A 15,395-nucleotide genomic window follows, 5' to 3' on the forward strand; every position below is an offset into this window, starting at 1 on the left:
TAAGCATGTTTTGGATTTTAGAACCTTGTTAGCCTTTTGATTGAAGTCTTTAAAAGCCATGATTTCTGAACGCAGAGGCATGTTCTGGATAACGTTTAAAGCATTAATATCTAAAAGCTACCTGTAGAGTTTATGGCTATAAACTACTGAAACCATTTGTAAGTCCCACAGGAAAATCAATGTCATTACTTTAGCAACAGAACCATCTGTCTCCAGCGAAGAAAATCTTTTATGATAAACTCTTCTGTACAATCAGGACATAATTTATTGTCAAAATGAACACAGAAAGCCCACAACTTACGATGGTTCACTTACAATTTTTCAACTTTATAATGATGTAAAAGCAATACACATTCAGTAGAAAGTATACTTTGAGCACTCACGCAACCATCTGTTTTTCATTTCCTGTACAGTATTCAATACTAGCACAAATCATCACAAATCACCTAGCATAAAACTTGTTTTATAAGAAAGTGTTCACTATCTGGCTGATTATAGGCTCACGCTTATAATCCCAGCACATTGGGAGACCGAGGCAAGCAGATCACTTGAGGTCAGGAGTTTGAGACAAGCCTGGCCAACATGGTGAAACCCCGTCTCTACTAAAAATTCAAAAATTAGCTGGGTGTGGTGGTGTGCACCTGTAATCCCAGCTATTCACGAGGCTGAGGCAGGAGAAACACTGGAACCCAGGAGGCGGAAGTTGCAGTGAGCCGAGATCATGCCACTGCACTCCAGCCTGGGCAACAGACTGATTTCTTATGCCCCTTGAAAAACGAGAAGTTCAGGTCACATTGGGTGTGGTTTGTTAGGGTGGACGCCTCCTGGGTGCTGTGTGCAGAACCCCACAGTTCTCTGGCCCAGCTGCCATTCACAGCTTTGTTCTTCATGGACAGGACCTGGGTGCCCCGTTAGCATGGGCAGCCCTCACCCCTCAAAAAGATTTTAAAATTTTCCCAGGATCCTGTTCCAGTGGTTCTGATCATAGGGATAGATGTTGAACTCTTTTTTTATATTTTTTACACCCTGATTTTGTGTGCCTAATGGATATTTCCAATTCTGTGTTCCAATGGCATGTGATGAGCAGCATACCTAATGTAAATTCAAGAGAGTGCGACATCTTGGAAGATCGTTTGTTATGAGTAGTGAGGTGGACTCCAAGTGTGCCCAGGGAGAATCATCGCCTCCAATGAGTCCTTCTGCCTCTGGTTTACTGGTGGTCATCCCCACTGCTAGGCAGGACTGCCTTCTAAAGTGCTGTTCAGAGGCCGTCACTTCCAAATCCCCAAACCCAGTAACACTACAACAATAACAACAACGAAGACTTCTGCTTCTTTTTTCCTTTCTGTGAAAACAGAAATGAGCACTGAATAATCTGTAATAATGATGGATTTTGTCATACATGATAGGACAATTGAATGTCTTCCTTTCCGCCCTGTCTTCTTGGCATTATGCAATCAGATGAAGGTCATCAAATATTTGAATGACCCTGAAACCGGAGGTGATTGAAACCTTACCCCTAATTTCTACCTCCCCTTCGTGGAATTTAGCATATCCCTTTGCTTGGCACCAAAATCAATGTACTCTTCTGCTCTTGAATTCCAAGCATCTTGAATTAAAATTATTGGTGTCTCTTAAACAGATCAGGATTATTATAAAAATAATAATGTTATAGTTGTTAAAGACTGACTCTTTGTTTAAGGAAACTTTATGGAAGGAAATTTTCTTAGCGACTGAGTGTAAAGCATCAAGCATGCACTCTTTCTCCTATATGAAGTTGCAAATCTCAATCTTGATTATTCAGACATCAGCAGGGTAAAATTACATTGTGAATTTAAGAATATATTTTCCTCAATGGAAAGCATCTCAGACTCCACATTGACAGGAAGACTTAGCAAAAGTCACACATTCATTTCAAAATTTAGTTTAATTTCTTTTTGAGAAAAGGAAACATTCAAAGTTTGGTGGAAATAGAAGTAAAGAGACCACGTGGCCCCTCAAGTTTCCAGCTCTCCTTTTTACAATTGTCAAAATTTGCATCATGATATGAAGAGAAATATGTTACTGTAAGACTGTCTTCACAGATGGCCTTAAAATATTGCCTCACATAAAAGCAATATACGGCTGTCAGTACCGCAGAAGCTAAATCTTCATTTCCGTCATCTATTTCTTTGAGTTTAAGAGCTTATTTTGATGAGGTCATTATAATGATTCATTTCTGGAGTTTCTGTTGTGTGTGGATTTCCTCAAGAGCCTCATAACCATGCACCATCAGGAGTGTGGTCGGCAGTAATTCAGGAGCCCCCAGTTTTCTGTGGGCAGGAACAACGTTTTCTTTTCCCACGAAGTTGAAATCTTGGAGTTTGGAGGAAGTTGTCGGGAAGGTGGGTGGCTCTTGATGATGGGCTGAATAAGTTCTGGCTGTCAGGATTCTGCAAAGCACCCTGGCGGTGCCACTGGGTGGCCCCTCTTCCTTGGAGGTCTAGGTTGTGGCAGAGAGGGCAAAGAGGCAGCAGAGCATCCCATTCCTAGAGGGCATTGGGGCTCACCACAGAATCCAGTGTGCGGACTGGAGGCTTGGAGTGACAGATGAAGTTGGGGAAGTCTGGAAAAGAAGAGCTTGAGGGACCGGGCACGGTGGCTCAGTCCTGTAATCCCAGCACTTTGGGAGACTGAGGCAGGTGGATTGCCTGAGGTCAGGAGTTCGAGACCAGCCTGGCCAACAGGGTGAAACCCCTTCTCTACCAAAAATACAAAAAATTAGCTGGGCATGGTGGCAGGCACCTGTAATCCCAGCTACTTGGGAGACTGAGGCAGGAGAATCACTTGAACCCGGGAGGCAGGGGTTGCAGTGAGGCAAGATTGCACCATTGCACTCCAGACTTGGCAACAAAAGCAAAACTCTGTCAAAAAAAAAATAATACTAAAATAAAAAGCTTGTAAGTAGGGAGGAGCAAATAAGGTGATCGAACTTAAAGAAATCACAAATGAGTAACAAATAGCCCCCAATACAGACCCGTCTTTCTTTTCCCCTTTGTCAATTTACAATCTCCTTTTTTCTCCCTACCCTTCAAGGAGCATTTAGCAAACTTGTTTATTTCATCTCTGTTTTAAGGCAGTTGTGCACCCTGTCTTGAGTTCTGTTCATTCCTTCCCTCTCTCTCTTGCAGGTTTTGATTTGGTAAAATGTGAGGATCCGGGCATCCCTAACTATGGCTATAGGATCCGTGATGAAGGCCACTTTACTGACACTGTAGTTCTGTACAGTTGCAACCCGGGGTACGCTATGCATGGCAGCAACACCCTGACCTGTTTGAGTGGAGACAGGAGAGTGTGGGACAAACCGCTACCTTCATGCATAGGTGAGTGCGGAAGCCAGTCAGACTATTGTGCAAAAGCCAGGCCTCAGGGTACTCATGCCATGTTGCTTTGACTTCCTTTATTGGAAAAGAGGAGGAATTTTATCACACCTTACAGTGTGAGTTTTATGTATTCTGAGATTTGCATGTGTCTGTGAGTGTGTGTTTTCAGCAATGAAAGATAGATTTTCTAGTACTCTTTTATGGAGACTATGGGTACAGTGTTATTATTAGAATTATCACATGCGTGTCTTATTGCTTTATGCTCTCAACTTTAATTGCATGGAGGATAAAGGCTTTCCACAGAGGTAATGATTTGGAAGAAGTATTGAAATGATCAGGAGAGGTAGATGATGGTGTTTCTTTTTCTCTATGTATATGATGCAGACATAATGGCTTTGGCTTTTAAAAGTAGCTAAATAGAAATGTGTGATGCCTGAAGTTGAATGTTCCCATCTCTCTGTGTCTTCTACAGCGGAATGTGGTGGTCAGATCCATGCAGCCACATCAGGACGAATATTGTCCCCCGGCTATCCAGCTCCTTATGACAACAACCTCCACTGCACCTGGATTATAGAGGCAGACCCAGGAAAGACCATTAGGTACTTGTTTTATTTTGGTTTCAGTGATTTGAGAAAAGAGATATGCCTTCTATTCTTGTAGTAGAGATAGTGGAACACCAAATATGCATGGTTAAAGTTTCTGAACCAAAGAAGAAAAGGTAAAGCTGTAGCTAAATGTTATGTTGGCTCACTTGCTTACTTTGCTGTTCCCTTGAAACCATTTATTAAGTTCTATATAATAAAGACAAAATGAGAGTGTCTCAGTTAGCTTCTGCTGCATAACAAACTATCCCCCAAATTTAGTAGCTGAAAAAAACATCATGACTTTATGGGTTGCCTGGGCTGTTCTGACCTGGGTGAGATTGACTGGGGATGAGTAGTCCTGGATGACCTTCCTTAGGTGTGAGGGCCTCAGCTGGGATGGTTGGGAAGGCAGGAGCCCCTCCATACAAGGCTTCTGTTCCTGTAGTAGGCTAGTCAGGATGGGAAAGTTGTAGCAGCAAGGGATGACAAACTTCCAACTTCTGCTTACATTACCCTTGCTAAGGTGCCCTTTGTCAAAGCAAGTCTCATGGGCTAGGCAAGACTCAAGTTATGAAGAAACAGACTCCACTGCTCTTTTAATAGGAAGAGAAGCAAAGTCATATTTTAAAAAGGCTTGTGTACAGGGTGGGAGCAATGTGTATCATTTTGCAATATACCAAAGTAACTTTGAGGTAGACCAAGAAAGTACTCTAAAGTAACACGTATAAAAGAAAATCATTGCAAATTTCAGAAAATGATGCGAACATTTAAACAAACAGTGTTTTATTCCAATAGTGAGTTCTGAGTTATTATGGTGAGTTATTTAAATCAACAGGAAGTAATATTTTTAAAGTAAGCTCTTGGTGATCTAGTCTGAAATCTATCTCCAAAACCATAGCACATAAGGCAAAAGGTAATTTTAAAATAAGTTTTATGTTTAGTTCTTGTTTAAAATGAAGAGGACACACAGTCCTAAGGAATACTTTTTAAAATATACTTTTCCTTCAATTAACTTTTCTGTTTCATTGTTGTTATTATTAATTCTCTGTACAAAATTTGCTTTTGAAAAAATCTGACCTTCAATAGCCTTAGTCTGCATGTCCCAGGTCTCTACACTCCTTCGTCATGCTATTGTACCCACCAAAGAGTAAATGAATTGGCCTGGCTGCTTCAGTTCCTCCTTCACATATGTGAAGCTGAAAAACAGTAACAGGTCAAAGTCAGGCTGGGCACAGTGACTCATGCCTGTAATCCTAACACTTTGGGAGGCCGAGGCGGGTGGATCACTTAAAGTCAGTAGTTTGAGACCAGCCTGGCCAACATGGCGAAACTCCATCACCAGCAAAAATATAAAAAGTATCTGGTCATGGTGGCACACACCTGTAATTCCAGCTACTCAGGAGACTGAGGCAGGAGATGTGGAAGGATGAAAAATATTCATAAACAGATGATATTTGTCCTTGTTGACAAAAGCCACCCTATCAAGCTTAGTAATGTATATTACATAGATATCATAGACTTCTTTCACTGCAACTCTATAGCTTAACAAAAATAAAATGGGATGAAGTGGAGTGAAGGAAATGCATATTCTGTTACATGATGCTGTTTCTGCTCATCTGACATCTAAGGCCTTTGAAATTCATGTGTCTTACTATTTAGTCACATTAACAACTTGGGAGTAAGTTGAATTGATGTGGCACAAACTATTACCACTTGTAGACCCTATGTAAGAAAGATTCTCACTACATAAAAGGAGCAAGAAGAAAAATTAAAGCATATCTAGACTGCAAACATCTTAGGATGGTGTTTCTGCTGCTATGATAGAATATTACAAACTAGGGGGCCGGGTGCGGTGGTTCATTCCTGTAATCCCAGCACTTTGGGAGGCCGAGGCGGGTGAATCATGAGGTCAGGAGATCGAGACCATCCTGGCTAACACGGTGAAACCCTGTCTCTACTAAAATACGAAAAATTAGCCGGGCGTGGTGGCAGGTGCCTGTAGTCCCAGCTACTCGGGAGGCTGAGGCAGGAAAATGGTGTGAACCCGGGGAGCGGAGCTTGCCATGTGCCGAGATCGTACCACCGCTCTCCAGCCTGGGGGACAGAGCGAGACTCCATCTCAAAAAAAAAAAAACGGAATACTACAGACTTCTTACAGACTGGGTAATTTATAAAGAAATAAAGAACTAGAGGTTTCTTTTCCTAACAACTCTGGAGTTCTAGAGGCTGGGAAGTCTAAGGGCATGACATTGGCATGTGATGAATCCACATGGTGAGAGCATCACATAGCCAGGAAGTACACAAGAGACAGAGAGGAAATGGGGCCAAGCTTAATTTTTTATCAGGAGCTAACTCACTCCCACTGTAGCTAACTCACTCCCATGATAACAGCATTAATCCCTTCATGAGGGCCCAGCCCTTTTGACCTAATCACCTCCTAAAAGCTCCCACTTTCAGTATGGCTACAATGGCAATTAAATTCAACATGAGTTTTGGTGGAGACAGGAAAACCACAGCACATACTATTTTATAATAACTCATTTTAAAATGAGTGTGTGCCCTTAAGATAAATAATTTGATGATTATTGATCTGTTGAACACTAAAGTATATCTGAGTAACAGAATTTAATATTTCATATTCCTCATGAAAATCAATAAAGGCATGTTTCTGTGGAAATAAATAGTCCAGGCAGAGTGGCTCACACCTCTCATCCCAGCACTTTGGGAGGATGAAGCGAGAGGACGTCTTGAGCCCAGTTGGTCAAGGCTGCAGTAAGCAATGATCACACCACTGCAGTCTTAAGTAAATAAATTAATTAAATTAAATATTAGTTCTTAACTTTGAATTCACAAATACTAGATTTGAGAAATGTAAAAACCACTCCACTGGCTTCGATTTTGAAAAGTTGTAGAAATCATCTATGATAATGGAGTGACTTTATATAAAATAATTTATCTTCTTTTAGAATTTCACATTTTGTTTTCTTACAATTTCCTTTGTGCTTTAATTTACTGGAATTAGAGTGAGCACTGTCTTTCTCTAAATGCAAACCAAGTGATGGATTCACTCTTTGCAGGTGAATCTAAGAATCAGTTAACATTTTAATAAAAAAAAAAAAAAAAAGAGAAAATAGGCAGGGTGTGGTGGCTCATGCCTGTAATTCCAGCCCTTTGGGAGGCCAAGGCGGGCGGATCACAAGGTCAGGAGATCGAGACCATCCTGGCTAACACAGTGAAAGCCCGTCTCTACTAAAAAATACAAAAAATTAGCCGGGCGTGGTGGTGGGCTCCTGTAGTCCCAGTTACTCAGGAGACTGAGTTAGGAGAATGGCAGGAACCCGGAAGGTGGAGCTTGCAGTGAACCGAGATCATGCCACTGCACTCCAGTCTGGGTGACAGAGCAAGACTCTATCTCAAATAATAATAATAATAATTAAAAAGAGAAAATAAATTAATTTTAAAAATTGTACATAATAATATAATGGCCTAGTTTTTTATGTAGTATGATATACTTGGAAAAAATTTTCTTCTTATACATATCTTTCAATATGAGGGTATACACTATCAAATTTATAAGTACATCTATTAAATTTAAAGCATAAATTTCTTCCCGACAAGCAAGTTAAGAAGGTGGCATCAAATATTTATCATGGATTTCCTCAGTTGACATTCAACTTAATCCCAAAATGTTTTGATGATTGAACCACTTTTCATTAAGAATATAAATGCAGTTTTAGTATGGCGATCTGGAAAAACCATAATTAAAAGTACATAATATACTAAAATCATGTATTATGTACTTAAAATTGTACTAATACTCAGAAAAATGGTGTCTGGTCTTAGCCTGGATATTAGCTGGCATGGTTTCTAAGTCTTATTTATTTCAATGGTAACATAGTCTATATTACCTCCAATGTTAACTTGAAAATGAGGAATACATCAGTCGTATAAATACGAACACGGGGATCAATTTAGCTATTTAAAATGGCTTAATATAAATATCATTACTATGCATTTATACTTTGATATCTTAATGTAAATGTTTTTCACTCTCAAGGAATGAATAAACAGCGGGATCTTGGAAAATATGTAAAGACTGGTTTCAATACTTTAGGCCAATTATTGCAGGGCTACATTGATTTCATTGAGCAATTCTGCCTATATAGTGCCATTCCTCTTTGTTTGAGGTAATAGAATACCCCAAAATAGTTATTATTATGGGGCTGGGGTTGGAAGAATTTGTAATTTTAACATATATGCTCTAAAGCGGTTACCTGAGCCAAATTTAATTAGAAGTCTAATCACAAGACATTGTAGAAAATTTAGCCCCATTGAAAGTTATATGGTAACATTTCTCTAAGAGATCCAGCATATTTCACTGCTGGGCACAGCCATGCTTTATATAACAGAAGTAACAGCATTATAAACTTCTTCCGCTAGCAACATTAAAAGCTATGTTTTACATAACCATATGTGTACATTGTTCCTAAGTTTTAATTGCTTTTCTGCCAGTGTAATTGTCTGGAAAGCTCACTTTGAATGTATTTCTGTTCCTAATTGTTAGCAGGAAATTGCATTTGGTAGTATAGTTGAAGGAAATTATTTTTAATAAGCTCACACAGTATGAAAACATTGGAGGCCTATCAAAATGTATCAAGGTTGTCAAAAGCATTCCTATGCAGACTTTTAGAAAACGTAATATGTGGTTTGACGACCTCGGTGTTCTGCTGGCTGTCCTGCCCTGGATATTCTTTCTGGCGGCATCAGGTTGTAGAGAGATTAGAGTGAAACCTGCATTGGAGATCTAGGAATATTAATCTACTTCTGATCAATCTTCCAGATCCCAGTAGGAAATACACCAAGAGGAAAACTTCACATTTATCCCCAGTCTCCATGTCCAGGCTCTGTACATAGACCATGGGTGGGAGAATTTTCCTGACGTGACAGACAGGTATGGGGCCAGTCAGGAATAAAAGCATCTCCAATTTCTCCATTCCTGTCAAGATCACTATAGACCCTTCCCTTATTTTTCACAGATAATGCAAAAAAATATCAAGTTAAGTGAATTTCAGCCGGAAATAAAAGAGTTGTAGAAGTCTACAGGTTTTCCCTATGCCTATGGCTGCTACTCCAGACCCCCTTAACCTGGGGTTCTGGAAGCAGTTGCTGGGTATGGATCACCTTACCAGACATTTAGGAGAGCCTGAGTCAGAGGGGAGAAACCTGCAACCCTCCTCACTTTGCAAAGTTCTGACACATATTTTCAGTTGCCACAGATTAGTTCAATAACACCAGCTCCCAACCATACCACTCACATTTCAGCTGCCATGGTAAATAGACTGCGAGAAAATGCACGAAGGACAAATTCTGAGCTCTTCAGTTCCCAGATCACTATACGAATAACAAGGCACATCACCATCACTGGTGACAGATCCCATCTCCTCTTTCAACATCTGCTGGTGACTGCTCACAGGGCTGCCTGCTATTCAGTGCATGCACAGACAGCAAAGAGGGTAGTTGCATTGTCTTCTTTGCTCCCAGTGATCAGTGCACTTGCTGTCTTACAAAATGGGATTTTCCACAGAAGGAATTGCCCAGAAAAGATAGACATGCAGGGAAGAAATGAGAAGTGATATCATGGGAAGTGAAACTCAGATCACACATAAATGGAATTACAGGAGAAATAGCTGAGGTAGGAACATCGCCACTACTGTGAGGAGAGACCTTGCATAGGCAGCCAGGGAAACTCAGCCAAGGTGGACGTAGGAGTGTAGGGGAGGAGATGCTGTGATGAGAACGATGGAGATGTCCCAGAAGAAGTGACTCCAGGAAAAAACATTAAAGAAACTTCTAGAGATATTTCATTAGCCGAAAAGCACAAAAGATGAAAAGGTGGAAGCTGATCCCACCTTCCCTGACATCTCTCCTCAGAGCTCATCATGTGTTCCCAGCTCCTCACATTTCATCATTATTTCATCATTACTGTCATTCCCTATTTGTGTTATTGCCTCCCTCCAAGGGACGGGAGACTTTAGTCTTCAGTGTTATTTTCTACTGTTGCTTATTTCTCCTCCCTCAATATCCAATAACTTCCCACCTAAAACAATGAAGATAGGACTGTCTATCTCATGGAATTCTTTTGATAAATTATATGAGATTTCTTTAGACGAGGCACTGAAAAAAAAAATGCATGGAATCTGAAACCAAAGCCCTGTCATTTCTCCATCTCTATTTCCTTTCTTCTTATCCACTATTACTAATTCCCATGACTTTCCTGTTACTTTATAGTCTTCTCTCACCTGACCTTCCCAAATCCATCCTTTACTCTCTCCAATCTCTCACATGCCCCCACTGTATATTGACAAGCACCAGCTTCTTACCCAGAACCATCACACTCTCTTGAATTTGGCTTACTGTGGCTTTCCAGGTGTATCTTTGGCTGCTCATGGATACTTTACACTTCAGGACAAAGAAACCTTGATTGATCTCTGACCACAGCCTGTACTACTGAGGTGCTGTCTTTACACACACTCTCTTGAGTTTCCCCTCATTGACTCACCTCCAGTTTCTTCCCATCTCTTAGGGCCCAATTAAAATGTCAACCTCAAAAATTCATTTTTATTACCCCATCCAGAAATACTCTGTGCTCTTCCCTGATATCATTTCTCTCCATCAGTTACCTTCCTTCTGTACTAATAATCTCTGTTAATATCATATCCACATGTCAACACCTCCAGGGTAAGTTTCACAGCTCCCACACTCCTGTGATCTTCATTTTTCATTTAGACCACATCTGAAACCTCCCAAACACTCCTCCCTGCCCACTACCTGGCTTCTTCACTGGGCAGACCCTCCTAACTCACCAGGCATCTTCACTAACTGTCCTGCAAGGGCCGCCTTGCACCCACTGCTCCTACTCCAAGCAATATGGTTTGTTTTCTTTATTTTAAAAATTTATGTTTATGTCTGTAAAACTAATGTCTATATAGGGATTTTGAAAAAAATTTTTAAAAATGTGAAGACATCATGCATTATTCCCCTATAGACATCAACATTAACATGTTGGCAAACGTCTTGTATGTATCGATGTATATTCTGTGGTGTGGGCATGTATCGTTAAACATTGTCTTGCTTGTTGGTTGTTTATACCATTTTAATTTTCTTTCTTTTCTTTTTATTGTTCTTTTTTTTTTTTTTTTTTTTTTTTCTTTTGAGACAGAGTCTCACTCTGTTGTCCAGGCTGGAGTGCAGTGATGCAATCTGGGCTCACTGCAACCTCAACCTCCTGGGTTCAAGCAATTCTCCTGCCTCAGCCTCCTGAGTAGCTGGAATTCCATGCATGTGCCACCATACCCAGCTATTTTTTTGTATTTTTAGTAGACACAAGGTTTCACCATGTTGGCCAGGCTAGTCTCGAACTCCTCACCTCAGATGATCTGCCCGCCTCAGCCTCCCAAAGTGCTGGGATTAGAGGTGTGAGCCACTGCGCCCAGCCATTTCTAATTTTTCATGTTGTGCATAATGATGTAACGAGTAGTCTTGTAAGTAAATCTTGGTTTATATTTATACAATTCCTTAGAATAAATGTCTAGGAAATTTGTTTGCTGGGTCAAAGGGTGTGAGCATCCTCATGTGTACAAGTCTTTCCATAAAGCAGAGCTAGTCATTTCACTTGCCTGAGCTTGCTATAAAAAGAAAAACTATTTTGTCCACTCATTATGTGCAGGATAAGCTCTTTGATATAGTTTATGGTTATTTATTTTTCTTTATTTTGAAATAATAAAGTGCTGCAGAAAAAACAAAACACCCTACATGTAGTTTTCTGTAATCTTAGACACCAAAGAAAACTACCCTTGAAAAGGTGATAGAGCTTTTTAAAATTGTTTCTATGCAAATAGAAACAAATAAAATTTGATTTGTTCATTTATCTTTTTATTTAATTATTTTTTACGCCATGTTATTCTGAACATTTATTTTGAGTTAATAAACATGGTCAAATGTTTACATCCAAATTTGTAATTCTGCCTCATCCTATTTAGTTATGGGATAGTATTCCATTGCCTGAATGTGCCATAATTTATTTAAACTACACCCTTTTGGAATATTCAGGTTGCTTTTAATTTTTTCACTGTTATAAGTAATGCTACCATACTCCCCACGTGTCACCTCCAGGACACTTTTCATGATGAATTTCTAAAGCTACACTTGCTATGTTTGCACATTTGAATTTTTATAGCCATTACCAAATTGCCTCTAAAAGGAGTAGATATACCACCAGCAGTACATGGAAATGTGGTGTCTCCACATTCTCTCTGAAACAGGACAAAGGCTTTTTAACGATCTGGCCAGAAAAAAAAATTCTGCCTAACATTGTATTGGTTATATTTGTTTATACCTTTCCTGTGTTGACTTTTTTGACATGTGAATACATTTGGTTAGTGACTTCCTCTTCTCTGTGCACTTCACCTCCTACCTGCATTTCCGGTTCTCTCCTTTCCCTGGATTCCTTTCCTGCTTGCTCTTGGCTGGACAAGAGCCTTCCCAGACTCCGTGGAGGCAGAATTAGACCCATGTCCTCTGCATGGTGGTGTGCTTTTCTTGTATCTGCCAGACCTTGGGACACTGTGCGTTGGAGGGTGTGTACTTTTCCTCATGTGCCTGTATCTGATATCACAGAGTTCCTTAGCAATGATATCACATTTCTTTTTTTTTTTTTTTTTTTTTTTTTTTAAGACAAAGTCTTGCTCTTGTCTTCCATGCTGCAGGGCAATGGCGCGATCTTGGCTCACTGTAGCCTCCACCTCACAGGTTCAGGCGATTCTCCTGCCTCAGTCCCCCAAGTAGCTGGGATTACAGGTGCCTGCCACCATGCCCAGCTAATTTTTGTATTTTTAGTAGAGACGGGGTTTCACCCTATTGGCCAGGCTGGTCTCGAACTCCTGACCTCAGGTGATCTACCTGCCTCGGCCTCCCAAAATACTAGGATTACAGGCGTGAGCCACTGTGCCTGGCCTCACTCCATTTTTTAACTTCCTTTACCTAGTGGAATAGTGTCTGGCATTTTGACTTTCAACAATTTTGCATTTGAATAAAAAATGACTGATGCTTATCTACGTTTAAATTTTGTTGTATCATATTTTTTATTGGAGTCATGAGACATTTTCCGAGATGGCAAAACTCCATGGTACCAGGATGCACGTTTGTTTGTCTGTTTAAGCTTTTTATTAGCGTATAACAGAAAAACTGCACAAATTAGAAGTGCAGCTTGTTCTCAAAAGAAACACCCCCATGTAACCAGAACTCAGATAAAGAAAGGGAATATTACCTGGACCAGGATAGACCTTTGAACTCTATTCAAATTATCTCTTCTCCAGGACAATTACTATTCAGACTTCAGAAGAGTTTTGCTGAATTTGAATTTTATGTAAAAGAGAATTGTCAGGCACGATGGCTCACGCCTGTAATCCTAACACTTTGGGAGGCTGAGGCGGGCAGATTACCTGAGGTCAGGAGTTCGAGACCAGCCTGACCAACATGGTGAAACTCTGTCTCTATTAAGAATACAAAAATTAGCCAGTTGTGTTGGTACATGCCTGTAATCCCAGCTACTTGGGAGGCTGAGGCAGGAGAATTGCCTGAGGCTGGGAGGCAGAGGTTGCAGTGAGCTGATCTTACTCCATTGCACTCCAGCCTGGCCAACAGATTAAGACTCTGACTAAAAAACAAAAAAGGAGAGAGAGAATTGTACAGTATGATTCGTTTTGTGTCTGCTTGATTTCCTCAACCTTCACACCTATTGATACCATTAGATATTTCATGGTATAATTTATTTGTTATAATTTATTTATCTATTCTGGGTGTTGATGGACATTTGGATTGGAGTTAATGCAAACTGTGCTGCTTTGAATATGGTTTGACATGTTACTTGGTGAATATATGTATGTATGCTTTTTCCATGGGTATATACTGAGGCCGGGAATTGCTGGGTAATGGTGAATCCTACCTTCAACAGTATTAGGTGCTATCAGTTTTCCAAAGTGGTTATACTTATCCGCACTTCCTGAAAGGGTGTATGTGAGAGAATTTCAAGAACTTCACCTTCTGAACAACAATGGGATGGATTGTTTTTTCATTTTAGCCATTCTACTGGGTGTGTGTTAGGTTTTTATTTGCATTTCCCTGATGCTTGATCAAGGTAAACACTTTTTTATGTTTACTGACCTTTTGAATATCCTTTTTTATTCATTGCCAGTTGAAGTCTTTTGCCCATTTTTTTATATTGAATTGATTTCTTTTGATAAACACAGATATTTTATCCAATGAGTCATAATAATTTTTACTCATTTTTTTCTTTATGGATAGCAATTTTTTTTCTTCCTTTTTTATTATACTTTAAGTTCTGGGGTACATGTGCACAATGTGCAGGTTTGTTACATATGTATACATGTGCCATGTTGGTATGCTGCACCCATTAACTCATCATTTGCATTAGGTATATCTCCTAATGGTATTCCTCCCCTCTACCCCCACCCCACAACAGGCCCCAGTGTGTGATGTTCCCCTTCATGTGTTCAAGTGATCTCGTTGTTCAGTTCCCACCTATGAGTGAAAACATGTGGTGTTTGGTTTTCTGTTCTTGAGATAGTTTGCTGAGAATGATGGCTTCCAGCTGCATCCATGTCCCTACAAAGGACACGAACTCATCCTTTTTTATGGCTGCATAGTATATTCCATGGTGTATATGTGCCACGTTTTCTGTCATTGATGGACATTTGGGTTGGTTCCAAGTCTTTGCTATTGTGAATAGTGCTGCAATAAACATATGTGTGCATGTGTCTTTATAGCAGCATGATTTATAATCCTTTGGGTATATACCCAGTAATAGGATGGCTGGGTCAAATGATACTTCTAGTTCTAGATCCTTGAGGAATCACCACACTGTCTTCCACAATGGTTGAACTAGTAAACAGTCCCACCAACAGTGTAAAAGTATTCCTATTTCTCCACATCCTCTCCAGCACCTGTTGTTTCTTGGCTTTTGAATGATTGCCATTCTAACTGGTGTGAGATGGTATCTCATTGTGGTTTTGATTTGCATTTCTCTGATGGCGAGTGATGATGAGCATTTTCTCATGTGTCTGTTGGCTGCATAAATGTCTTCTTCTGAGAAGTGTTTGTTCATATCCTTTGCCCACTTTTTGATGGGGTTGTTTGTTTTTTTCTTGTAAATTTGTTTGAGTTATTTGTACGTTCTGGATATTAGTCCTTTGTCAGATGAGTAGATTGCAAAAATTTTCTCCCATTCTGTAGGTTGCCTGTTCACTCTGATGGTAGTTTCTTTTGCTGTGCAGAAGCTCTTTAGTTTAATTAGATCCCATTTGTCAATTTTGGCTTTTGTTGCTATTGCTTTTGGTGTTTTAGACATGAAGTCCTTGCCCATGCCTATGTC

At 40.0% G+C, this 15,395-nt stretch overlaps 1 protein-coding gene across 1 annotated transcript in view; it reads left to right on the top strand.

The window, feature by feature from the left end:
* The window catches only part of CSMD1 (CUB and Sushi multiple domains 1), a 1,215,136-nt gene that overhangs the window by 836,481 nt on the left and 363,260 nt on the right, over window positions 1-15,395 (top strand). Inside the window, exons 22-23 of the mRNA XM_017887857.1 lie at window positions 3,171-3,362; window positions 3,835-3,961. Of these exons, the coding sequence (XP_017743346.1) occupies window positions 3,171-3,362; window positions 3,835-3,961 (319 nt within the window). The remainder of the gene's footprint in view (window positions 1-3,170; window positions 3,363-3,834; window positions 3,962-15,395) is intronic.

Source organism: Rhinopithecus bieti, unplaced genomic scaffold (genome assembly GCF_001698545.2).
Source record: "Rhinopithecus bieti isolate Rb0 unplaced genomic scaffold, ASM169854v2 scaffold_15838, whole genome shotgun sequence".
Taxonomy (NCBI): domain Eukaryota; kingdom Metazoa; phylum Chordata; class Mammalia; order Primates; family Cercopithecidae; genus Rhinopithecus; species Rhinopithecus bieti.